The sequence below is a fragment of the Vombatus ursinus genome, unplaced genomic scaffold (assembly GCF_900497805.2).
Source record: "Vombatus ursinus unplaced genomic scaffold, bare-nosed wombat genome assembly UNPS02014793.1, whole genome shotgun sequence".
NCBI lineage: Eukaryota > Metazoa > Chordata > Mammalia > Diprotodontia > Vombatidae > Vombatus > Vombatus ursinus.
In genome coordinates, this window is record NW_020954571.1 from 14,116,477 (window position 1) to 14,144,177 (window position 27,701).

The 27,701-nt window shown below is 39.3% G+C and overlaps 1 protein-coding gene, 1 long non-coding RNA gene and 1 pseudogene across 4 annotated transcripts; 1 reads left to right on the forward strand and 2 right to left on the reverse strand.

Moving 5' to 3' along the window:
- On the forward strand, window positions 1-27,167 carry LOC114048528 (tyrosine-protein phosphatase non-receptor type substrate 1-like). Of its 3 annotated transcripts, none has more exons than XM_027869507.1 (6): window positions 2-137; window positions 10,085-10,405; window positions 19,175-19,279; window positions 21,198-21,219; window positions 22,070-22,106; window positions 25,876-27,167. In XM_027869507.1, the coding sequence occupies exons 1-6, from the start codon at window positions 74-76 to the stop codon at window positions 25,996-25,998; spliced, it is 672 nt and encodes a 223-aa protein (XP_027725308.1). In that variant the 5' UTR covers window positions 2-73; the 3' UTR covers window positions 25,999-27,167. The 3 variants fall into 3 exon arrangements, with proteins under 3 accessions (XP_027725310.1, XP_027725308.1, XP_027725309.1); XM_027869508.1 differs by lacking the exon at window positions 2-137 and adding an exon at window positions 3,969-4,341; XM_027869509.1 differs by lacking the exon at window positions 19,175-19,279 and having other exon boundaries at window positions 1-137.
- Window positions 12,687-13,212, reverse strand: LOC114048598 (annotated as a pseudogene).
- On the reverse strand, window positions 19,888-25,868 carry LOC114048529. Its single transcript, XR_003569774.1, has 3 exons — window positions 25,631-25,868; window positions 21,510-21,545; window positions 19,888-20,177 (listed from the first exon to the last, which is right to left on the reverse strand). It is a non-coding gene; the product is annotated as an uncharacterized LOC114048529 (long non-coding RNA).
- Window positions 27,168-27,701: the final 534 nt, after the last annotated feature.

The window sequence follows — 27,701 nt, forward strand, 5'->3', positions numbered from 1 at the left end:
AGTTCAGCTCTTTCCACTTCCTTTTCCTGTTTCTACGGGCTTAGGATTTCAAACAAGAAGGGAGAAACACAGCATGTTTTCTCTGAGTTTCTGGGCTTCAGCTCTGCTGACTGTACTCAACTGCTGGGCCCCGGCTGGTGAGTCCTGGGGGGGCTAAGCCGTGGCAGAGGCCAGGATAGGCTCAGAAGGAGAAAAGAAAAGGAAAGGAAGACGTGAGGAGGAGCTGGGGCGGGGCCTGACTTTTCTCTTGGGCTGGGTCTGGCCAATTTACGTTTAGTCCTGGAAAGCACTGAGTAAGGAAATTAATTTAGGTAGAATTGTCATTGTTATTATATTAGCTCAACCTACCCATGAGCAATTGATATTTTTCCAATTGTTTAGATCTGACTTTATTTGTATGTTTTGTAATTATGTTCATATAGTCCCTGGGTTTCTCTTGGCAGATAGAAAATATTTTATATTGTCTACAGTTATTATTTTTGGAGGAATATTTCTATTTAGTATTTTATTTTCCCCCAGTTACATGTAAAAACAATTTTTAACATTCATTTTTAAAACTTTGAGTCCCAAATTCTTCTCCTTCCTTCCCCCACTTCCCCTCATTGAGAAGGCAAGCAATTCGATACGTTATACATGTGTAGTCATGCAAAAACATTTCCATATTAGTCATGTTATGAAAGAAAAGAGACCAAAAACAAACCCTCAAGAAAAATAAAGAAAGTAAAAAAAGTATGCTTCAATCTGTATTCAGACACCATCAGTTCTTTCTCTGGGGATGGATAGCATTTTTCTTCATTAATCCTTCAGAGTTGTCTTGGATCATTCTATTGCTGAGAATAGTTAAATCATTCACAGCTGATCATCTTACAATATTGCTGTTAGTTTGTACACAGTACATTTCACATTGCATCAGCTTTTTGTAAGTTTTTTCAGGTTTTTCTGAGAGCATCCTGCTCATCATTTTTTAAGGCACAATAGTATTCCATCATAATCACACAGCACAATTTGTTCAGCCATTCCCCAGTTGATGGGGAATCCCCTCAATTTCTAATTCTTTGCCACCAGAAAAGAGCTGCTATAAATATTTTTAATTAATTTATTTATTTTTAGTTTTCAACATTCACTTCCAAAAGATTTTGTTTTAAATTTTTTCCCCTTCCCTCTCCTTCCCCCTCCTCAATTTGGTGTGCAGTCTGATATACATTCATATTAAACATATTTTCACATTAGTCATGTTGTAAAGTAGAATTAGAACCAATGGAAGGAACCACAAGAAAGAAGAAACAAAACAACAACAACAAAAAAAGAGAGTAAATAGTATGCTTCCATCTGCATTCAGACTCCAAAGTTCTTTGTCTGGATGTGGACAGTATTTTCCATCATTAGTCTTTTGGAGTTGTCTTAGATCCTTGCATTGCTGAGAAGAGCTAAGTCTATGAAAATTAGTCATTGTACAATGTGGCTGTTACTGTGTACAATGTTCTTCTGGTTCTGCTCACTTCACTCAGCATCAGTTCATATAAGTCTTTCCAGGTTTTTTTGAAGTCTGTCTACTCATCATTTCTTATAGCACAATAGTATTCATTACATTCATATACCACAACTTGTTCATCCACATTCCCCAATTGATGGGCATCCCCTTAATTTTCAATTCTTTGCCACCACAAAAAGAGCTGCTACAAATATTTTTGTACATATAAGTCCTTTCCCTTTTTTTTTTTAATCTCTTTTGGGATACAGACCTTGTAGTGGTATTGCTAGGTAAAAGGGTATGTATGCTTGTTTGTTTGTTTTTTTAATAGTCCTTTGGGAAGGGTTGAATCAACCACCAACAGTGCATTCATGTCTCATTTTTCCCACATCCCCTCCAACATTTGTCTTTTTCTTTTTCTGTCCTATTAGCCAATCTAATATGTATAAGGTAGCACCTCAGAATTATTTTAAATTGCATTTTTCCAATCAATGGTGAGTTAGAGTATTTTTTCATATGGCTATAGATCACTTTAATTACTTCCTCTGAAAACTGTTCACATCTTTTGATCATTTATCAGTTGAGGAATGGCTCTTATTTTTATAAATTTGACTCAGTTCTCTACATGTTTGAGAAATGAGGCCTTTACCAGAGAAACTTTTTTCCTTTTTTTTTCACAGTAACTATTGCTAACTGTATTTCCCTCCATCCTATCCCCTCAGCCAATTTATTCTATTCTATTGTCTCTCCTCAAGTGTTTTGCTTCTGACTACCCCCCCCCCCAATCTGTCCTCCCTTCTATCCCCCCACTTCCTTCTCTTATCCCCTTCCCTTCCTACTTTCCTGTAGGGTAACATAGATTTCTATACCCAATTCAGTATATATGTTATTCTCTCTTTGAGCCAGTTCTGATAACAGTAAGGTTCACTCACTTCCCCTCACTTCTCTCATCTTCCCTTCCACTGTAAAAGCTTTTTCTTGCCTCTTTTATGTAAGGTAATTTATCCTATTCTATCTTTCCCTTTCTCCCAGTACATTCCTCTCTCATGCCTTAATTTTCTTTTTTTAGATATCATCCCTTCATATTTAATTCATACTTATGCCCTCTGTTTATATATTCTCCTTCTAACTGCCCTAATAATGAGAAAGTTATTAGTTACAAGTATCATCGTCCCATGGAGGAATGTAAACAGTTTAACCTTATTAAGTCCTTTATGATTTCCCTTTCCTCTTTACCTTTTTATGCTTCTCTTGAGTCTTGTATTTGAAAGTCAAATTTTCTATTTAGCTCTGGCCCTTTCATCAAGAATGCTTGAAAGTCCTCTATTTCCTTGAATATCTATTTTTCCCCCTGAAGGATTATACTCAGTTTTGCTGGGTAGGTGATTCTTGGTTGCAGTCCTAACTCCTTTGCCCTCTGGAATATCATATACCAAGCCTTCCTCCTTTAATGTAGAAGCTGCTAAATCTTGTGTTATCCTGAGTGTGGCTCCACAATACTTGAATTGTTTCTTTTTGGCTGCTTGCAATATTTTCTCCTTGACCTGGGAGCTCTGGAATTTGGCTATAATATTCCTGGGAATTTTCATTTTGGAATCTCTTTCAGGAGGCAATTGGTGGATTCTTTCATTTCTATTTGACCTCTGTTTCTAGAATTTCAGGGCAGTTTTCCTTGATAATTTCTTGAAAGATGATGTCTTTTTTGGATCATGGCTTTCAGGAAGTCCAAGAATTTTAAAATTATCTTTCTTGGATCTATTTTCTAGGTCAGTTGTTTTTCCAATGATATATTTCACATTGTCTTCTATTTTTTCATTCTTTTGGTTTTGTTTTATTGTTTGTTGATTTCTCATAAAATCATTAGCTTCCATTTGCTCAATTCTAATTTTTTAGCAATTATTTTCTTCAGTGAGTTTTTGTATCCCCTTTGCCATTTGGACAATTCTACTTTTTAAGGAGTTTTTTTTTCTTCAGTGGGTTTTTGTACCTCTAAAATTTTCCATTTGGCCAATTCTGCTTTTCAAGGTGTTATTTTCTTCAGTATTTTTTTAGGTCTCCTTTAGCAAGCTGATGACTTGTTTTTCATGATTTTCTTGTATCATTCTCATTTCTCTTCCCAGTTTTTCCCCTATTTCTCTTACTTCCTTCTCAAAATCCTTTTTGAGCTCTTCCATGGCCTAGGACCAATTCAGATTTTTCTTGGAGGCTTTGGTTGTAGGAGCTTTGACTTTGTTATCTTCTTCTGAGTGTATGTTTTGATCTTCCTTGTCACCATAGTAACTTTCTATGGTTAGAATTTTTTTCTGTTCTTTGCTCATTTTCCCAGCCTATTTCTTGACTTTTAACTCCTTGTTAAAGTAGGGCTCTGCTTCCAGGGTGGAGGGCGCACTGCCCCGAGCTTCAGGGGTTTTATGCAGCTGTTTTCAGAGATATCTCTAGGGACCTGTAAGTTTTCAGTTCTTCCAAGGTGGTATGATCTAAGGAGAGGTGTGTTTACTATGCTCCTGACCTGTGCTCTGGTCTGTGAGTGACCACAGGCACTCTTTTCCATGCTGGAACCGTGAGGAGGGTTCCCACTCCATTGCAGCCACAAGTTCTGATGTGCTAGTGCTCCTCCTTGCCCTGGCACTGCCACCCAGGACTGTGGCCCAGATCTGAGCATGGACAGAGCAACAGAGTCCTGCCTCAGTGCCAGCAGAGACCCCTGTAATCTCCTTTTGAGTTATTTGACCTCCTGTCTGTGGAGTGAGAGCTCAGGAAGCAGCTACTGCCACTGCTGATTCAGCGGCTCCCAAGATCTGCTCCTGGATTGCTGGGGTTGGGCCAGCGCTGGTGTGGCCTGTGCCGAACTGTGTTCCACTCTCACCCAGGTATGACAGACCTTTCCTGCTGACCTTCTAAGTTGTCTTTGGCTGGAAAATTATTTCATCCTGCACTTTTGTGGGTTCTGCTGCTCCAGGAATTGTTTTATAGCCTTATTTAAAGGTGTTCAGAGAGGTTTTGGGGAGAGCTCAGGCAAGTCACTGCCTTTTCTCTGTCATCTTCTGTCTACAGTTATTTTTAATGGAATTAATTTCTCTTTCTATTTCTTTTTTCTGGGTTTTGTTGGTAATATACAGAAATGCTAATGATTTATGTGAGTTTGTTTTATATCCTGCCACCTTGCTGAAGTTGTTAATTATTTCAAGTAGGTTTTTGGTTGACTTTCTAGGATTCTCTAACTATACCATCATATCATCTGCAAAGAGTGATAATTTTGTTTCCTCATTGCCTATTCTAATTCCTTCAATTTCTTTTTTTTTTCTCTTATACTATAGCTAACATTTCTGGTAAAATATTGTATAATAGTGGTGATAATAAGCATCCTTGTTTCACCCCTGATCTTATTAAGAAAACTTCTAGTTTATTCCCATTGCATATATTACTTGCTGATGGTTTTAGATAGATATTACTTATCATTTTAAGGAAAATACCATTTATTCCTATGATCTCTAATACTTTTAATAGGAATGGGTACTGTATTTTGTCAAAAGCTTTTTCTGCATCTATTGAGATAATCATTTGATTTGTGTTAGTTTCATTGTTGATATGGTCAATTATGCTGATAGCTTTCCTGATATTGAATTAGCTCTGCATTCCTGGTATAAATCCCACTGGTTATAGTGTATTATCCTCATTATGAACTTCTATAATCTCTTTGCTAATATTTTATTTAAAATTTTGCATCAATATTTATTAAGGAAATTGGTCTATAAGTTTTCTTTCTCTGTTTTTGCTCTTTCTGGTTTAAGTATCAGCACTATATTTGTGTCATAAAAGGAATTTGGTAGAACTCCTTCATTGTCTAGTCTTCCAAATAGTTTAGATAGTATTAGAATTAATTGTTCTTTAAATGTTTGGTAGAATTCACTTGTGAATCCATCTATCTGGTCATGGTGATTTTTTCTTAGTTCATCGATGGCTTGTTTGATTTCTTTTTCTAAGATGAGGTTTTGTTTAAACATTCTATTTCCTCTTCTGTTAATCTGAAAAATTTATATTTTTGTAAATATTCATCCATTTTATTTAGATTGTTAAATTTATTGGTATGTAATTGAACAAAATAGCTCCTAATAATTTCTTAAATTTCATCTTCATTAATGGTGAGAGTTTTAAGTCTTCAAAGTTGTTTTTCTTCACAATGTTGTAGTATATAAATTGTTCTCCTGGTTCTGATCACTTGCATCAATTCATGCAAGTCTTCTCAGGGTTCTCTGAATCTGTCCCTTTGGCCATTTCTTATATACAATAATAATCCATTACATTCACATACCAAGATTTATTAAGCCATTCTTCATCTGATGGGCACTCACTTTTTTCCTAGTTCTTTACTACAACAAAAACTGCTATCTTTTCACTCTGTCTTTGATCTCTTTGGGGATATGTGCCTAGCAGTCCTGTCTCTGGGTCAAAAGGCATGTTTAGTTTAGTAACTTTTGGGGAATAATTCCAAATTGTTTCCCAGAATGATCAAACTATTTCACAACTCCACCAACAGTGAATTAGTGTGCTTGTCCTCCCATAGCCCATCTACAAATTGTCATTGCTAACCTGATGAGTGTGAGTTAGAATCTCAGTGATGTTTTGATGTGCATTTCTTTTATTATTAGTGATTGGTAATTTTGTATATGGTTGTTGATAGCTTAGATTTCTTCCCTAGAGAACTTCCTATTCCTATCTTCTGATCATTTACCTACTGGGGAATGACTATTGTCCTTATATATTTGTGCCACTTCCCTATACATCTTGAATATCAAACCATTATCAGAAAAATTTTCTGCAAAGTCCTGTTACCACCCTCACAATTATTCCTAAATTAATTTACTTATTCAGTTCTGTTTATGCAGAAAAAAATAACAAAAGTCATTTGGAAGAACATAAGGTCAAGAAATAGCAATTTTTTAAAAAGGTGGCCTAGCAGTACCATATATCAAATTATATTACAAAGTGATAATCATCAAAATAATCCGGTACTAAGAAATAGAGTGGTGGATCACTGGAATAGATTAGATACCCAATATAAAGTAGTAAATGACCATAGTAATCCAGTGTTTGATAAACCTAAAGATCCAAGCTTTAGGGGCAAGAACTCACTATTTGACAAAAACTGCTGGGAAAAATGGAAAAGTTTGGCAGAAACTAGGCATCAACCATCATCTGACACCATATACCAAGTTAAAGTCAAAATGGGTATGTGATTTAGACATAAAGGGTAACACCATAAGCATATTATAGGACCATGAAAAAATCTATGGATAAGAGAAGAGTTTATGACCAAAAAAGAGATAGAGATGATCATAGGACATAAAATGGATAATTCTGATTACCTAAAATTGAAAAGTTGTTGTGCAAAGAAAACCAATACAGCCAAAGTTAGAAGGAAAGCAGGAAATTGGGCAGAAATTTTTCACAGCAGGTTTTTTTTTTCTGATATAGGGCTCATTTCTCAAATATATAGGGAATTGAGCCAAATTTATAAAAATAAGGACCATTCCCCAATTGATAAATGGTCAAAAGATATGAACAGATAGTTTTCAGATGGAGAAATCAAAGCTATCTATCGTTATATGAAAAGAATGCTCTAAATCACTATTGTTTAGAGAAATGGAACTTTCCAGTACCACCTCACATATATCAGATTGTCTAATATTTCAGAAAAGGAAAAAAATGTTGGAGGGGATGTGGGAAAATTGGGACATTAATGTACTGTTGTTGGTGTTCTGAACTGATCCAAGCATTCTGGAGAATAATTTGAAACTATGCCCAAAGGACTATAAAACAGTGTATATATTAAATATACCCTTTGATCCAGCAATAGCAGTACTAGGTCTGCATCCCAAAGAAATAAAAAAAAAAGGAAAAGAACTTACATGTACAAAAAAAATTTATAGCAGCTCTTTTTATGGTGATGAAGAATTAGAAATTGAGGGGATGACTATCACCTGGGGAATGGCATATAATTGTGATGGAATTCTATTGTGATATAAGAAATGACAAGAAGGGTGGTTTCAGAAAAACCTGAGATTTACATGCAACTGATGCAGAAACTGATAGAGTGGCAGAACCAGAAAAACATTGTACACAGTAACAGCAATATTTTAACAATGATTAACTGTAAAAGATCCAAGACAATTCCAAAAGACTCATGATGAAAAATGCTATCCACCTCCAGAGAGAGAACTGATGAACTCTGAGTACAGATTGAAACATGTTTTCTTTCACTTTCTTTTTCTTGTTTTTTTTTTTGTTTTGTTTTTTGTTTTGCAGCATGGCTAATATGGAAATATGTTTTGCATGACTCCACATATATAATGAGTATCATATAGCTTGCCTTCTCAATGAGTGGGGGAGAGGAAGGAGGAAGAGAATTTGAAACTCAAAATTTTTTAAAATGTTAAAAATAAATACTTACTTACTTCCTTTTTTAATTTTATTATGATTTCAGTAATTGATTATAAGATGGTCTGGAGAATTACCTGGGAGCCATTCTAGGCCAACTTCTGATCCACCACTCAGTACAATGTCTGGCACATAAGCACTTAATAAATACTGATTGATTGGTTATTCCTCCTAGCTATGTGCTCATAGATGAACCACTTCCCTTCTTTGGGCCTTAGTTTTCTTATCTGTAAAGTGAAGATAATAATAAACTCCCTACCTCATACGATTGATGAGAGGAAAGCCCTTTGATTTTTTGTTTGTTTGTTTGTTTTTGCTTTTTTTTTTCTTTTTTGGTGAGGCCATTGGGATTAAGAGACTTGTCCAGGGTCACAAAGCTGGTAAGTGTCAAGTATCTGAGGGAGGATTTGAACTCAGGTCCTCCTGACTCCAAAGCCAGAGCTCTATCCACTATGCCACCTAGCTGCCCCTAGAGGAAAGCTCTTTGTAAACTTGAAAGCAACACAGGAATGTGAGTTATAAATGTGAGCTAATTCCTACTCCTTATAAGTAATTTTGTGTAGTGAATAGAGCCTGCCTCTGATACTTATTAACACTGCAAACCAATACTAGTTACTCTATCTTTGTGTGTTTCAGGCAATTCCTTAGAATTTATTAGACTACTGAGTAATTGTCAGCTGATTGCTAGAGGGAGTTTACATACAAGGAGTTCCTTATCCAGACACAGATTCTTCCTGTATTTTTGTTAGGACCCTTACAGTTACAAAATTCCATGCCTCGACGATGTTCTGTGCTGTTAATGGAAGAAGTACTGGTTTGTAGGTCGAGAGGTCTAGCAGAGTCCAGTCCAGCAGTTAACTCTCTGTGTAACTTTCAGTAAGTCACTTTCTCAGTGGGCTTCAGTGGATTCGCTCCTCTGTAAAGTAAGGGAGTCAGATCTATATAGTGTCTTCCAATTCTAATGTTCTATTCTTGAGGAACTTCCAGGCCTGTTACTCCATTTCCTAAGGCCTCTTTCAGGCCAATGTTCCATATTCTAAGGCCTTATCCAGCTCTGATATTCTGTTATAAGGCTCCTCCCAACTCTGACATTCTGTGTTCTATGGCCTCTTCCAGGCCTGATGTTCTGTCTTCTAAGGACCCTCCAAATCTTTGACATTCTATGGCTTAAGTATTTTACCATTGTGAAGGATTAGTAAGTATCCTTTGTTTACTTATCAGTGACTTGAGTCTCTAGACCATCAGAAGGCATCTTAGAAACGATCTAGTCCAACTATAGAAAGAGACAGAAAAAAGGAGAAGCCAAGGGCTAGGCTGTCAGAGGTCATCCTAGTTTAGAGTCTAAAAAAAATCATCTCTGTGGAAATTATTTCTCTCCTGCAGCTGCTCTATCTACAGACACAAATCAGGGCAAGTTTTTCAACTTTTCCTTGTTCGTCATAGCAGGGGAGCTTATGCCCACCTCAGAGGCAGGTCCAAACCCAGGCCTCAAAGAATCACCAAATCTGTCTCTCCTTAAGGGATTTTAATATTAATAAAATCTCTGAGACAGAATTGACAAGTCGGATGGGACTGCCACAGAAGCACAGAATCTTAGGTTTATCTTAGGCTCTCAGAATTAGAGTGTTATAACTAGAAAGCACATTGGAGCATAGAATGCCAGAGCTGGAAGGGACATTTGAACATAGGACACAGAAGGTCAGAGGTAGACAGGAACTTAAAGTGGCCTAATCCAAATGAATCCATTTTATAGATGAAAAAACAAAAGTCCAGAGGGGGTACTTCCCCCAAAACATGAGATCATAGATTTAGAGCTAGGAGGGACCTAAGAGGCCATCTGGTCCAATCACCTCATTTTTGCAAATGAGGAACATGGCTTAGAGGCCTAAATAGTTATTATGACTTGCCCCAGGTGACCCTGATAGTAAATAGCTGAGCTGAGACTTGAACCAGGGAGCTCTCACTTTAAAATCCAAACCCCTTTCCACCATGACATACTGCTGCCCTGGTCAGTGGTAGTAGACCCAGACTCTATCCTAAGTCTTATGATTCTTCAGCCAAAGCTCCTGTCAATACACCAGAGCCACCTCTAAAATGGAATTAAAGATCTCCCACCTCTTCTTCCCCAACCTCTGCTCCCCAAGCTAATCTCCCTTGGATTATTTTCTTTCTCAGATACTCAAGACATGTCCATAGAGCAGCCCTCAAGCTTTGTGACAGCCACTATTGGAGGTTCAGCAGTACTGCGATGCAGATCAAAGATTGACCTTCCTGCTGGGCCAGTGAGGTGGTATAAGGGGACCGGACCTAACAGGGTTCTCATCTACAGTGACAAAGAGCGGTGCCCCCGGGTCCAAAAGGTGGAGAACACAAATCGTGTCTTTGACATCCGCATAAGCAACATCACCAGCCAGGATGAAGGAGTCTACTACTGTATCAAGTTCAAGAAGAACCCTGAAAATGAAACCAGCTCTGGGGGTGGCACCCACCTTATTTGTAAGTACAAACCAAAGGAAGGCAAAGGAGTACAGGAGAAAGAGCACCAGATTTGGACTGGGAGAGTCAACATCCCAATCCTAGCTCTGCTATTTCCTACCTGTATGACCTTAGGAGAGGTAGGGACAAATATCTAAGAAGGGCCTACTATGTGCTGAGTGCTTTATAAATACTATCTCATTTGATTCTCACAACAACCCTGGGAGATAGGTACTATTATTACCTTCATTTTAGCGATGAGGAAACTGAGGCAGACAGAGATTAAGTAACTTGCTCAGAGTCACACAGCTAGTAAGTAAATCTCAGATTGGATTTGAATTTAGGTCCTCTTGACTCCAGGCCCGACACTTCATCCAATGTGCCACCTAGCTGGTGTAGTGGATACAGAGTGTAGCAAAAGCTTAAAAAGAGCTGGATTCATGATTGAACATATATAACCTATAATCATATTGCTTAATGTCTTAGGAGGTGAGAGAGGAAGGGAGAAAATTTGGAACTCAAAATTTTTTAAAATGGAATGTTAAAAATTGTCTTTATATGTTATTGGGAAAAAAATAAAATACTATTTTTTAAGAAGTAGATGCAAACTTAGGTTCCTGGCTCCACTGAGCCATGGACTTGAAAAGGAAAGACCAAAGTTCAAATTCTTCCTCCAACCTTTATTAGCTGTGTAACTTTGGGGAAGTTACCTTTTTGAGCCTCAGTTTCCTCATCTGTAAAGTGAGTGGGACTTCAGGTGCCAAGATGGCAGAGTAAGGAAGGAACCCTCTAAAGCCCTCCCAAATTCCCCTCCAAACTTGAAAACTGCCTCAGAACTGATTTAGAAGTGGGGAAGCAACTTACCAACCTAGCAGGAAAGCTCTGTCTTACTAGGATGGGAAGGGAGTAAGGTCCTATACACATTGGCAGCAGCAGCCAGCCTCACAGCAGGGGGCCTGCAGCAAGGCTCCAAGCCTGGGGCAATCCACCAGCAAGGCCCTGCCCTCTGGCAAGCCAGCAATCTGTGCAGCACAGCAAGGCCCCACCCTCAGCACAGGCCACCAGCAGGGCCTCGTCCCCATTGTTGACCAATAGTGAGGCCCCACCCCTGGGGCCAGGCAGCAGCAAAATCCCTCCCTCAGGGCCAGCCAGCAGAGAGGCCCTATTTTCATAGCAACCCAGCAGCAAGGCCCTGCCCTTGGAGTGGACAGCAGCAAAACCTTGCAACCAGGGGAGGCCAACAAAGAGGCTCCCCCTACAGTGCAAGCCAGCAACTGGGCTCCAAGGCCCAGTGAAAGCCAGTAGCAAGGTCCTGAGCACCAAAACAAGAAGCCTGGGACAGTGCAGGAACAGAGCCCAATTCTCACATAAAAATTCCAAGTCACAAGATAGGTAGGAAAATGAGCAAAAATGGTGACAGGGAGGATTGAGGCACAAACTTAGAATAGGACAAGTGTCAAAATGGCTACATGTGAAGCCTCAAAGCAAAATGTAATTTGGTCTCAGGCCCAAAAAGATTCCTGGAAGAGCTTAAAAAGGATTTTAAAAAGCAAATTAGAGAAAAATAAGAAAAATTGGGAAAAGAAATGAATAGTGCAAGAGAATCATGAAAAAAAAGTCAACAACATGGGAAAAGACATACAAAAATTCACTGAAGAAAATAACTTCTTAAAAATAGAATTGGCCAAATGGAAAAAGAGGTACAAAAGTTCACTGAAAAAAAAATTCCTTAAAAATTAGAATTGGCCAAGTGGAAGCTAATGACTCCATGAGACATCGAGATATGATAAAACAAAATCAAAAGAAGAAAAAAAAGAAGAAAAGTGAAATTTCTCATTAGAAAAACAACTGACCTGGAAAATATATCCAGGAGAGATAATTTAAGAATTATTTGACTACCTGAAAGCCATGATAAGAGAAAAAAAAAAGCCTGGACAACATCTTCCAAGAAATTATCAAGGAAAATTGTCCTGAAGCAGAGGCAAAATAGAAATTAAAAGAATTCATTGATCACCTGAATTCAGATTCATCTGAAAGAGATCCCAGAATGAAAACTCCCAGGAACATCATAGCCAAATTCTAGAGCTCCCAGGAAAGTATTGCAAGCAGCTAAAAAGAAACAATTCAAATATCATGGAGCTATAGTCAGGATTACACAGGATTTGGCAACTTTCACATTAAAGAAATGGAGGGCTTTGACTGTGATATTCCAGAAGGCAAAGGAGTTAGGATTACAACCAAGAATCACATACCCAACAAAACCGAGTATAATCCTTCAAGGGAAAAATGGATAGTTAATGAAATAGAGGATTTTCTTTTTTTTTTCCCTATGATAGTCATTTATTTAAATTAAATAAATTTGTAACACAGTTACAAATAGTTAGATAACTTTTGCACAACCATACTTATTAAAAAATATTTTGAAGACAACATATTGATAGATTCTTTTGACATGATTACTTCTTATCCCATTTTTCTCTCTCTTTTCTTTCATGTATAACCTCCTTCAGATATGGTTGAAAGTATAATTTGTCCTCTTCATATTTTGTCCACTGGTTTTAGGCAAAATCTGCTGCCTCATGGTCAGGTCCAGAGCTCTCTTCATACAAAACGTTCAATCATTATACAGATCCTCTGGAAGCCTCCTCATGACCTCTTTAACATTTTCATCTTCACAAAGTACGTCATCATGCAATAACCTAAGTTTTTTGACTCCTGCAGCCCATTTTCAAAGACTCTGAAGACATCAGCTTGATGCTACAGTAGGTACCCACATAGCCATCTTGATCTCAAAACAGAGGACTTTCAAGCATTCCAGACCTGACCATTCCAGACCAGAGCTGAATAAAAAAAAATTTTTGATCTTCAAATACAAGGCTCAAGGGAAACATAAAAAAGAGACAAGAAAGAGAAAGCAAAGAGATTCAATAAGAATTAACTGTTTGTATTCCTATAGGGCAAGATAATATCTGTAACTCTCAAGAACTTTATTACTATAAAGGCAATCAGAAGGAGTAAATGTAGTGAGAGGGTATGGATATGAGGTGACTTTGATGTCATCCACACCCAAAAAAGCAAAATAAGTGAGAAGGAAGATTGCACTGGGAGAAAAAGGAGGGGGAAGATAGAATGGGGTAAATTATCTCACAAAAAAGAGGAATGAAAGAGCTATTATAATGGAGGGGAAGATGGGAGGGGGGCAAAGCTTGAACCTTACTCTCATCAGAATTGACTCAAAGATATATACATATATACTCAGTTGGACACAGAAATCTATCTTACCCTATAAGGAAGTAAAAAGGGATGGGAATAATAGAGGGGGAAAACTGATAGAAAGGAAGGAGGATTGGGGGAGACAGTGATCAGAGTAAAACACTTGTGAAGATAGGTTGAAGATGGACAGCGAGGGAAGGATAAACAAGGGAAAAATAGAATGGAGGGAAATAAAATGGAAATGGATAGCGGAATGGATTAAAACCCAGAATCATACAATGTATTATTTACAAGAAACACATTTGAAGCACAGAAACACACACAGAATAAAGATAAGGTCCTGGAGCAGAATCTATTATGCTTCAGCTGAAGCAAAAAAATAAAAGGGGGTAGCAATCATTATCTCAAACAAAACAAAAGAAAAAAAATAGATCTAATTAAAAGAAATAAGGAAAAAAACTGTATCTTTCTGATAGGTACCACAGACAATGAAGTAATAACAATACTAAACATATATCCACCGAATGATATAACATCTAAATTATTGAAGGAGAAGTTGAATGAGTTATAGGAGGAAATAGACAATAAAACTATACTAGTGGGGGACCTCAATTTTTCCCTCTCAGAACTAAATAAATCTAACTAAAAAAAAAAAATAGAAGTTAAATGGGTGAATAGAATTCTGGAAAAGATAGCTCTCTGAAGGAAATTGAATGAGAATAGAAAGGAATATACCTTTTTCTCAGCAGTACATGGCACCTACACAAAATTTGAGCATGTATTAGACCATAAAAACCTCACAAACAAATGCAGAAAACCAGAAATAGTAAATGTATCCTTTTCAGATCTTAATGCAATAAAAATTACATTCAATAATGGCAATGGAAAGATAGGTTAAAAAATTAATTGGAAACTAAATAATCTGATCCTAAAAAATAAGTGGGTCAAAGAAACAATCTATGATTTCATTGAAGAAAATGACAACAATGGGACAACACACCAAATTTCATGGAGTGAAGCCAAAGTGATACTTAGAGGGAAATTTATATCTTTAATTGCTTACATCAATAAAATAGGGAAATAGCAGATCAATAAATTGGGCATACACCTTAAAAAAAACAACTAGAAAAGGAACAAATTAAAAATCCCCAATTAAACACCAAATTGGAACCTGAAAAATCAAAGGAGAGATTCATAAAATTGAAAATAACAAAACCATTGAACTGAAAAATAAAACTAGAAGCTGGTTTTATTTTTTAAAAAAACCCCAATAACAATAAAACAGAGAAACCATTGGTTAATTTGATTTTAAAAAGGGAAAGAAGAAAACCAAATTACCAGTATCAAAAATGAAAGGAGTGAATTCACCACAAATGAAACAATTAAAACAATTATTAGGAGCTATTTTGCCAAATTAAATGCCAATAAATTCGACAATTTAAATGAAATGGATGAATCTCTACAAAAATATAAATTACCCAGATTAACAAAAGAAAAAATAGAATACTTAAATAAACCAATCTTAGAAAAAGAAGTCTAGCAAGTCATCAATATATTTCCTAAGGAAAAATCCCCAGGGCCAGATGGATTCACAAGCAAATTAGACCAAACATTTAAAAAACAATTAATCCCAATATTATGTAATTATTTGAAAAAATAGGTGAAGAGGGAGTTCTACCAATCCTTTTATGAGACAATTATGGTGTTGATACCTAAACGAGGAAGAGCAAAAACAGAGAAAGAAAATTATAGACCAATTTCCCGAATGAATATTAATGCAATATTTTAAATAAAATACTAGCAAGAAGATTACAGCAATATATAATAAGGATCATACACTATGACCAGGTGGCATTTATACCAGGAATGCAGGGCTGGTTTGATATTAGGAAAGCTATCAGCACAAATGACCATATCAATAACAAAACCAACAGAAATCATATGATTATTTCAACAGATGCAGAAAAAGGCTTTGACAAAATACCACACCCATTCTTATTAAAAACACTAGAAAGCATAGGAATAAATGGAGGTTACCTGAAAATGATAAGTAATATTTATCTAAAACCATGAACATGCATTATCTGTAATGGGGATTAGCTAGAAACCTCAATACAATTAGGGGTGAAGCAAGGATGCCCATTATCACTTCTATTATTCAATATTGTACTGGAAATGTTAGCTACAGCAATAAAAGAAGAAAAAGAAATTGAAATTAGAATAGACAATGAGGAAACAAAACTATCACTCTTTGCAGATGATGTGATGATATATTTAGAAAATCCTAAAGGATCAACTAAAAAACTAGTGGAAGTAATTAACAACCTTAGCAAAGTTGCAGGATACAAAATAAACCCATAAATCATCAGCATTTCTATATATTACCAACAAAGCTGAGCACCAAGAGATAGAAAAATTCCATTTAAAATAACTATAGACCATATAAAATACTTGACAGTCTACCTGCCAAGACAAACCCAAGAACCATTTGAAGACAATTACAAACACTTCTCACACAAATAAAATCAGATCTAAACAATTGAAAAGATATTAATTGTTCATGGGTAGGCCATGCCAATATAATTAAAATGACAATTCTAGTTAATTAAACTACTTATTCAGTGCCATACCAATCAAACTACCAAAAAATTATTTTATACAGCTAGAAAAAAAATAATAACATTATTCATCTGAAAGAACAAAAGGTCAAGGATATCCCCAGAATCAATAAAAAAAAAATGTGAAGGAAGGTGGTCTAGCCGTACCAGATCTCAAACTGTATTATGAAGTAGTAATTATCAAAACAATCTGGTACTGACTAAGAAGTAGATTAGTTCTGGTCGATCAGTGGAATAGATTGAGTACCTAACACATTATAGTAAATAACCATAGTAATCTAGTGTATGATAAAACCAAAGATCCAAGCTTTTGGAACAAAAGTTCATTATTTGACAAAAACTTCTGGGAAAACTAGAAAATAGTATGGTAGAAACTAAGTGTAGACCAGCATCTCACACCATATGCCAAGATAAGGTCAAAATGGGTACATGATTTACACATAAGAGATGCTATTGTAAGCAAATTAGGAGAGCATGGAACAGTTTATCAGTCAGTTTTCTGGATAAGGGGAGAATTTAGGACCAAACAAGATATAGAAGGCATTATAAAATGTAAAATAGATAATTTTGATTATAGAAAACTAAAAAGCATTTGCACAAACAAAACCAACAAAAAAGAAAGCAGAAAACTTGGGAGTTGGGGATATGCAACAAGTATCTCTGATAAAGGTCTCATTTCTCAATATATAGGGAATTGAGTCAATTTTAGAAGAATACAAATCATTCCCCAATTGATAAATGGTCAAAAGATATGAACAGGCAGTTTTCAGACAAAAGAACTAAAGCTATCTATAGTCATATGAAAAAATGCTCTAAATCACTATTGATTATAGAAATGCAAATTAAAACAACTCTGAGGTACTGCCTCATATCTATCAGATTGGCTAATATGACAAAAAATGAAAATAATAAATGTTGGAGGGGATGTGGGAAAACTGGAACACTAATGCATTGTTGATGGAGTTGTGAACTGATCCAACCATTCTGGAGAGTAATTTGGAACTATGTCTAAAGGGCTATAAAATTGATCTAGCAATGTCACTGATAGTTCTATATCCCAAAAAGATTTTTTGAAAGGGCAGGGGGAAGGACCTATTTGTACAAAAACATTTATGGCAATTCTTCTTTGTGGTGGCTAAGAATTGGAAATTGAGGGGATGTCCATCAATTGAGGAATGGCTGAACAAACTGTGGTATATGATTGTGACGGAATATTATTGTGCTATAAGAAATGACAAACAGGATGATTTTAGAAAAAAACTGGAAAGACTTACATGAACTGATGCAAAGTTAAGTGGGAAGAACCAGGAGAACATTGTACACAGTAACAGCAATGTACAATGATCAACTGTGAATGACTTAGCTATTCTCAGCAACACAATGATCTAAGACAATCCAAAAGACTCCTAATGAAACATGCTATTCACCTCCAGAAAAAGAACTGATGTCGTCTGACTGCATACAACTTTTTCACTCTTTTTTTTTTGAATCTTCTTATACAAAATGAATAATATGGTAATGTTTTACATGATTGCACATGTATAACCTATGTCAGATTGCTTCCTGTCTGGGGAGGGGAAGGAAAGGAAGGATAGAGTTTGGAACTCAAAACCTTTTAAAAATTGTTTTAACATGTAATTGGGGAAAAAATAAAATGTCATTTTTTTTAACGAAGGGGATAAGATTTAATGGCCTTTTTAGCTCTAGATCTATGATCCTATGAGTAGCTCCAATTGTTCAGAAGTCATTCCTTATGTTTAGCATTAGCCCAAATCTATCCCAAACTTTTTTCTATTGGTCTTAAGGCTTCCTTTTTTTAAAGACAATTGGGGTTAAGTGACTTGCCCAGGGTCACACAGCTAGTAAGTGTCAAGTGTTTGGTCTGAGGTGGGATTTGAACTCAGGTCCTCCTGACTTCAGTGCTGGTGCTCTATCCACTGAGCCACCTAGCTGCCCCCCTTCTTTTATCAAATAGAACAAATCTGTTCCCTCTGTGCCACGACAGCCCTTCAGGTATCTAAAAATAATGATATTGTCTCCTCCCTCACCTCAGTCTCCTTTTCTTAAAGCTAAAGACTTTTTCTCTCTCTCTCTCTTTTTTAACCTAATCTTCATATAGTAGGGTCTTGAGGCTTTTCAGCAGCCGGTAGTTCCCCTTCTCTGGATACGTCCCAGCTTATGAACCTTCTTCCTAAAATGTGGTGCCCACGATTAAAGACAGGACCTCAGATCCGTTCTGAGCAGGACTGTTAGCTCCCTAGTCCTAGGTACCAGACTATTCAAACACTTGACCTGATGATTGTCCCGTTCATCACTTTCCACCTCTCACCTCAGGATCTTCTTATAGGCTATTCCCTCCTTTCCTCCACTTCATGGAAACCATAGGTTCTTTCAAAGCTCAATTTCAAAGCTCCAGGAAGCCTGTTCTGAACTTTCTAGTTGCTACTTCCCTCCCTCTGAAATGACTTTAAATATATTCTGCCCTTTATAGTCTATGTAAATGTTGTTGCCTCCTCTAATAGAATTTAGGCTTCTTGAAGGTAGGGACTGTTTTGGTTTTAATCTTTGAATTCTGAGGTAAGTGCCTGACAAAGGGTAAGCTTTTATTAAATGAATGAATGAATGGATTCATGCAGCCTAAAATGGAGTTCGGTCTGGGTTTCCAAAAGTACCCATAGTACATACAGTTTATCTCATTTCATTTCTCACCAGGCTACATCAGGACTTAGTGTCCCAAAACACACACACACACACACACACACACACACACACACACACACACACACGGGTTTCTCAGCTTCCTTTTAAGTGTGATCTTCACTCATTAGAATGTAATCTCCTTCAGGGCGGGGACTATTTTTGCTAATACTTGCATCCACAGTGCTTACCACAGTGCCAGGCACATAATCGGCGCTTAACGAATGCTTGGTGACTGACTGTTTCCTGCCTCCCATTGCAGTGCAAAGCCAAATTTCGTCGGGCGTCCTCATAGCTGCCACGGCGGGATCCGTGTCCCTCATCCTCGTCCTCTTAGCCCTCTGCTACTACTTCAAGAGGCAGAAAGGTGACAACTGATTTTTCTGGGGTCCCAGAAGGTTCGATGCTGGGGATGAAACGTTGTGAGTCGCGGTAGAGATGAGGGGGAGAGCACAGCGCTATTGGCAATAGCGACTCCTCTCACCTGGGCAGATCCCCTGGTTTTTGGGGGGTGGAGGGACCAAACCTGTGGTTCTGTCCATGTAGGGAGCTCTTGGGGGGGGGGGGGCTTTCCACTACCAAAGCCCGGCGGCATCTTCTCTGCAATTTATATCCCTGGGGCCCAATTTACCTGCCCAGGCTCACACGGCCAGGATGTGGTAGAGGCAGGACGCCAACCCAGGCCGCCTAACACCCAGGGCAACTCCCTATCCACGACGCCACCTGGACACATATCGTCTCATTGTCGTGCAGAGAAGATGCCAGATACGGAGTCAAAAGTCATGGGTTTAGAGGGAGGGAGAAACTTTTGGAATTCAAAAATCTTGTAAAAATTAATGCTAAAAATTGCCTTTACATATAATTGGGGAGGGGAGAATACTATTTAGAAAAAAAAAAAAGACATGGGTTCAAAGCCCAGCTCTGCCACTTATGTGTGTGACCTTGAACAAATCTCTTAACCTATGTCTCCATACCCTCATCTGTAAAATGAGAGGGTTGAGCTAAACAACCTTAAAGCTTCCTTCCAGCTCTAAAGCTATGATCTCACTTGACCGCACAGTGGCAGAAGCTCACTCCCAGCAGCCCTGGGAGAGGAGAATTGGGCAAGGATTATTGTGCCCGTTTTACAGATGAGAAAAGTGAGGCCCCTTGACAGGTTACCTTGACCACGATCTCCTAGACAGTAAATGTCCAAGATAGGATTCGAATCCAGGTCTTTTTGACTCCCAAGTTGCCAGCATTCTGTCTACTCTGACACACTGTGTCTAAATAAAGAACAAAATGTTACCTAGAACATAGAATGTCAACTTGGAGGGACACATAGAACACAAAATGGAAGAACTGAAAGCAGTTGTATAGATTGCCCAGTCAAACTTTCTCATTTTACAAAAAAAAAGGGGGGGGGAAGCAAAGGCCCCACCAGCAGCCCTAAAACTTAACCCCAGTTTCTTTGATTCCCATTTATAGGGCTCTTTCTTTCCTCCTACGTGTTGTGTCTCTACAGGAAGTCAGGTGTCTATGAGGCAGCTGGGCGGTGTGGTGGATAGACCTCTGAATTTGGAGTCAGGAAGACCTGAGTTCAAATTCAGCATCAGACACTTACTAGCTGTGTGACCCTGAGCAAGTCACTTAATACCTCTGGGCCTCAGTTTCCTCATCTGTAAAATGAGGATTATAAAAGCACCTACTTCCCAGTCCATGTTGTGAGAATCAAAAGACATCATACTTGTAAAGTGCTTTGCAAGTTTTAAAGTGCTATTATTACGTGAAGGTTGGGGGAAAATCCTATTGTGTGTTCTTCCTTAGTTGCCCACCCCAGGATGTATTTATACCTGTGGGATCAGCATCCCAGAGTAGTTCTGAAGTGGAAAAGCAATTATGGAGAGTAGTATGGCCTGGGATGGGTGGGAAGGATGTCTGAACACAGCCTTGCGTGGTGTAAAGAAACCAGTAAGTATTTGTTATAGTCAGAGAACTGGCCCTAGTCCTGGATGGGGGGGATTACTAGATGAATATAGGTATTGGAGCCTTGGGATGTATTTGACTTTTTTGTAGTACCAGCTGGGGGTGCCCATCTGCAGCCTCCCAGGGACCCTGCCCAAGATTCTCTTTATTTTTTTTTCCCCAAGATTGTCTTTAGCAGTGCCTAGAGCTGGGGGTGCTCCAGAGCTTGGGTGCAGCAGCTACCATCACACTTTGCCATTCCCTAGAAGGGTTCTATAGCCACTGGGGCACTGGCCTGGGCCTAAAGCTAACATTGTCTGTTTTCTTTTTTCTCCATCTAGGTCCAAGCCGATGTTTGGCCAGGTTTGTATGTCCTGGGTGTTGGATGATGCCCCACCCCAAAAGGGAGTTTGCTTTTTCCTTAACATGTCTGCCTTCTTCCCAGGAAAAAGTTTCTACCACAGGGCCCAGATAATTTCCCAATACATTTCCCAAAATCCTTGACCCGAGGCCTCAACACCCCTAGCCTGGACACATGCTCCTCCAGACTCCGTCCTCAGAAGGCCCAACCCTGTCTGACAAAGGCGGAGTGGGAGAATTCATACCTTGTCACTGCACCTCCCCATTCTCAAGAAAAGAGAACAAGTTTTTACCTTTTAATTCAGGCCGTGGAGGGAGGTCATCTGCCCCTGGGAACAAAAGAACAAAGACAAAAAATTTTAAAATATGCGACATTCTGAGATGAAAGAAAATGACAAATAGTACTCAAAGAATTATACTGGGTGTTATAAAGTATGTATTCTAATTACTCACTCACTGGCTGGTTTTGTGACCCCCTGATTTCTTCCTCTGTAAAATCAGAGTACTGTCCCAGATGGGACATTCTATGCCCCATGTCTAAAGTTCCTTACAACTTTGACAGCCTATATCTACTTTCTAACTTTTTGTGTAGTGATGATTATGCTTCTATTATAGAGGAAGAAACTGTGATCTAGTGAAATTAAGTGACATGTCCAAGCTACCAGAACAATTCAGTGGCAGAGTTGGGACTAGACCCAGGTATCCTGACTCTGAGGCTCTGTCACTATACTTTACTGCTTCATATACCATAAGTTGGTGCAATGCCCTTCCCTGGCACCCCCTCAAGTGTGGCAAGTCAGAAAAACTAATTTTATTTTGAACTTGACTACATCTTCTTTCTTCTCTCCTTTAGGCCAGAAGCTTCAAAGAAGAACCAGTCACAGAGAGAGGTAAGGGTTTGATTGATATGCCCCATGAAAGCCAGGTGGAATCAGTCACTAAGCAACTACTGAGCACCTGCTTTGAACATGGCCTTGTGCTAAGTATTCTTAGGAGAGAGGATAGAGAGGAACTAGGAGACATAATCTCTCCCCTCAGAGAGTTTCAAGTCTAATCATGAAGAAAAAGAGGAACTTATATGCATACCTATCCAGTAAGGTTAAGAATATTTATTAAGCAACAGGCTCCAGAAGTTATGGAGTTTAACTCAAAAGGAAAGTAGAGGTAGATAAGGTATAATCAGGGAAATCTTCCTGGAGGAGGCAGGATATCAGAGAAGAAAAATACAGTTAGCCTGAAGGAGCATGTTCTTGAGTCTACTATGAAGAAGAATGTATCATAGACCAATACGTCATAGACTAGTCTAAAATGTCATAGACTAGAATGTCACAGCTGGGAGGGACCTTAGTGATCACTTATTCCAACAATCTCATTTTTCAGATTAGAAAACTAAGTCCCAGAAAGAAATGACTTGCCCAAGACCCCACCTCCAACTAGATGACCTCTATATATAGTCCCTTCTAGCCCTGTTTCTATGAGTCTAGGATATTACCTGGATACCCAATGAGTTCATACATACATACATACACACATGTATATGTATGTGTGTGTGTATCTTCTTCCCCACTTTTCTACCCACAAGTCTGTCTCCTGATCCATCCATATCTTTCTCCTCAAAAGCTCAATACCTCCAGAAAATCTTTTCTGAAAAATAATAATAGCTCACATTTAAGAATTAATTGATTCTGATCAGGTCTTGAGGCTGCAGGACCACTCAGTTGTTCAAATGCACTTGACTATTTAGTAACTTCTCATTGTATACAGTAGCTGCCGATCCTACTGGAAATTCTGAGCACTGGATCGGGAGTCGGGGTTTAAACCCAGGAGACCTAGGTTTAAACCTGGGTTCTGCCACTGACTTACTGTGCAACTTTAGTTAAGTCCCTTTCCCTCTCTGGACATCCATTCACCTTTCTTCCTCCTTCCTCCCTGTGTCCTTGGGTAATTTGTTTGAGTCCTCCTTGTATCCTCACTAGGCTCCCTTCAGGGCAGAGTCCACATGGAATAGAGCCAACCTCAGTGACCCCAGTTGCTTCCATGACTCCAGTTAACACCCAGTAGGAATCCACAGGAATCTAATGTTTACCTTGCCATAAGAGCCCTACACAGCAGGACTGATGAGTAAATGCAGCCCAAAGCCAAATGCATTGGAATAGATGGTTCCTAAGGTCCCTTCCAGATACGGTATTCTACACGTTTCAGCCCTACGTACTCTAATCTTTACTGTAAGACTGTAGCAGCTACTGAAGGATTCATGACAGGGCCATCACTCCCTTTCCCATGCTCAGTCCATTGACTAGGGTGGAACTGTTCCTCCCAACTGCTTTACTGTCTTCAGAGATGGTAGGGGGAGGGTGACGCAATGCTCCCAGGAGGATAGAAGGGAATGGGGGAGGGGGAGTGGCGGCTTTGCTGGTAAGTGCCTTCCCCATCTCTTCTTCTGGACTGAAGGTACCATGGTGACGGGTGCCATGGAAACTGGCAAGCTGGAAGGAGGCCAGGGCATCCCACAGTGACAATCAGCAGCCCACATGCAATGGTGCTGACCTCCCAGGGGTCCTGCCCAGAGCCCTTGGGCCTGCTCAGGGGCCAGGCCGGTCACTATTGCTATAGACCTTGCCTAACAGGGGTCCTTTGACAACTGATCACATTTATTTCTCACTGGTCAGACTCAGCCATGAGTGTAGCAAAGGGAAGAATCTTCCCCAGGGGGCTTACTGAGTTGGGAGCTAGAAGATTAAAGGAATCACAGAATGCCAAAGGCGGGAGGGCCCTTACAGCATAAACTATCAGAGCCAGAGGTAACCTTGTTGTTTTGTCCATTAGTCCTGCCAGACTCTCCGTGACCCCATTTGGGGTTTTCTTAGCAAAGATACTAGAGTGGTTTGCTATTTCCTTCTCTAGCTCATTTAACAGATGAGGAAACTGAGGCAAACAGAATCAAGTGACTTGACCAGGGTCACATAGCTAGGTCATCCATGAAAGCCATGGGTGGAATCAGTCACTAAGCAACTACTGAGCACCTGAGGTCACATTTGAACTCAGGTCTGGCACTCTATCCACTGTACCACCTAGCTGACCTTAGAGGTAACTTTAAAGACCTTCTAGTCTAACTCTCCCTTTTATTTATTTGTTTGTTCATTCATCTATTTATTTATTCATTCATTTGTTTATTTATCTATCTATCCATAGATTAATTTATTTATTTTGACAGGTGAGGAAATTAGGTCCTAGAGAGGGAAAATGACTGCCTAAGTTCACCCTGCAGAGTCAGGACTTAAACCCAGATCTCCAGACTACCAATCCACATTTTATTCTACTCTGCCAAGGGGCCCAACTTCTCTTCTCCTACCCAATCTACCCCTTCCCCTCTTTCTTCCTCCTTCCTTCCTGTTTCCTTGGGTAACTAGTTTGAGTACTCCTCATATCCTCACTCGGCTCCCTTCAGGGCAGAGTCCACATGGAAATAGAGCCAACCTCAGTGACCCCAGTTGCTTCCATGACCCCAGTTAACACCCAGTAGGAATCCACAGGAATCTAATGTTTACCTTGCCATGAGAGCCCTACACAGCAGGACTGATGAGTAAATGCAGCCCAAAGGCCTGAAAAGTCACCCACCCTGGCCTCTGTATCGATATAACTCATGGGTTACTCCCTGATCTCTGATTCAGTGTCAGGATACCACCCATGGCTGCAGAGAAATCCGGCTCCTTCCACTGAAGTGGAGGCTTTCATATTATTTTCAGTGACATCCTCCACTAACCTCAACAGGAGCTTCTAATAGTCTTCTGGGGAGCCTGGTGATTGGAAATGACTTTTACTGTGATCTTAGGTGATGACTAAGTCACACAAAAAGGCAGAGTCAGGGTCCTGGCCCTAGCTTTCCTAAGGACCAGACAGGAACCTGACCTAATGTTTAGTGCTTTGACATTGCCTAAAGGGGTCCACAGTAGTCTGTGTCTTCTAGTTAGAAATAGAAAAGCCTGGGTCCTCAACAGTGATAGGATAAGGGAGGGGGATGAAGGAGATCAGCAAAGATCAAGAAGAGGTCAAGAAGGAGAAGTTACAAGGGGAAGATGTGATTTGGCAAAAGGAATGGAGGAGATCCAAAGGATTTCCTGGTTATCTTTGATACCCCTCTGGCTGGCAGGGATATGGGCTGAGAAACTGTACAGAGCTTCATAAACCATCCTTGTGTGAATGCAGATGGTAGAACAAAAAGAGTCAGGGAATGAGGCAGTTTTCTTTTGTGATTCTTCTGAAACTGTGAATTCTTTGGCTCTTCCTCCTACCCTGGCCCACAGACTTATAGGACATAAAACCTAGAATGCCTAGAGCTAGAAGAAATCTAACAGAGTGGCAAAGTGGAAAGAACACTGACTTTGGAGTCAATGGACCTGAGTTCAAATCCTACCTTTGACATTCAATACCTATGTGATCTTGGACAAGTCTCCCTAGGTTGAGACCATCTCTTCCAATACCGAAGGTCATCTAATGAGGCAGGCCTGAGAAGAAGGAATCAAGTTTTGTTTCGTTTTTTTTAATATACACTTACATACTTTATCCATATAGATTTTGGCTTCACCAATAAGATGTTCCTAATTCCTCCTCCCCTCCCCCAAACCTCCTGATCAAAGCCTTTTTTCTTTATCTCTCCAGCTAACCAGGAACAATGAGATTGTATATGCTGATCTCCAACCCATTGGGAAAAATCCTCAGTCCATGAGACCAGCAGAGGAGAAGGGTCTCCATTCTGAATATGCCACTATTCATGTCCAGTAATTGGGACCCCGCAGAAGTAGCTCCACTGAGAAGGGAAGGACCACTTTCCAGGGAATTCTGAGGATTCTGCAGCTCCAGTCAGGAAGAGGAAAGTTGAAGATTCTTTCAGGGACCTGAAAATAGAGCCATGGGGATCAACGAGCAGTAGAACCTGTGTAGGAGGCCCAGGGCTGCCAGTTACTAGGATATGTAGTATTAGGCAAATCCCTTCCCTTCTCTGGTCCTGATTTCTTCATCTGTAAAATGGGGATAGCATCCTCTCAACTTCTTGCCTCACAAAGCTCAAATGAGATAACAGAAGTAAAGCCCTTTGTAACTATAAAACCCTATATCAATATTGTCTCTCCCTTCTGGAAAAAAAAATGTATTAATACTGACCTGGGAGCAGTTCCTCATCTTCCAGCAGGCTTTGAATCTATGCACCCCTAATTCTTTTGGGGTGCCAGGTCTCCTTAGATCTTTTGGCCTGGTCTAGAATACTAATCCATACATAAGGATCCCTGCTGGCTGCATATTGATTTAGTTTTAAAATGTAATGTTATCTTTGTTTTATTGTATTTTTTATTTACTTTGTCAAATATTTCACAATCACATTTTTCATCTGGTTCAGGCCACACTCAGGAGGTGACATCTCTGGCCTGAGACCCTAAAACGACACAAAAAAACTCTCTAGAGCTTACTCTAGGAAGAGAAATACTTGATGGAGATCATCAGAATAGAGACAATAGGGGAATTCTTAGCTCAATAATAAATTGGCCAGTCTAGCACCAGGGTGAACTATTGAGCACAAGTGATACATGCATGGGCCAACAGGGGAATCCCTGGACAACATACAGAACTATCAATAACAAATTCTACATGGTAACAATTGAGTACTTAACAACAATCCTAAATATATAAAATACACCAGAGACAGCCTTGTATAGTGGATAGAGAGCTGGCTTCGGAGTTGGAAACACCTGGGTTTAGGTCCCATCTCTACCACATACTGGATGTGTGTCCCTGGGCAATTCACCAAACCTCAGAGTGCCTATGGGCATTTCTCTAAAACGATTATCAGCTTCATTGATCATTATTATTTTCATCTGCTTTGTTCAAGGGAGTTCCTCACAGGAACAAAATCATATGGCTTGGTTAAAAAAAGTAAATAAAGCACACAAGGAATCCTATAGACTGGCACTGGGTAACCTTTCTTAGGTCCAGGTTGGCATTTCTAGATGGCATCCACAGGGGATGTAAGAAGTGCAGGGAAGGACTGCCAAGCCAGGTCTTCGCTACTCAGGACACTACCTGGTCAGAGCAGCTGCAGGTCAGCAAGCACGGCCAGGAGGGTATCCCACAGCACCCTTGGGAGGGAAGAGAAGTAGGAGTAGAGTCATCTGGCCCCTTCTCCCTTCCCAGCTGCAAGGTCAAAGAAAAGCAATAGGAGGGAAGGCCAAACTCCAGCACAGCAGCCTGCTGCTTCCTGTTACACTAGGTTCCATCACTCTGGTCCACTGTCTTAGAAGATGTATAGTGCTGTTGAAAGTTCTTCCAGCAGTCGTCAGATCAGAAGGGAGAGGAACCCCCATTAAACTAACAGAGCCATTTCCTTCCTTGTGGACCCCCGAGGTATCCATGGGTAGATTCCAGGAGGTCTGTGAACTTAGATAAAAAAAACAAAACAAAACAAGACAACCCTACATCTTTATTTCAGTATAACA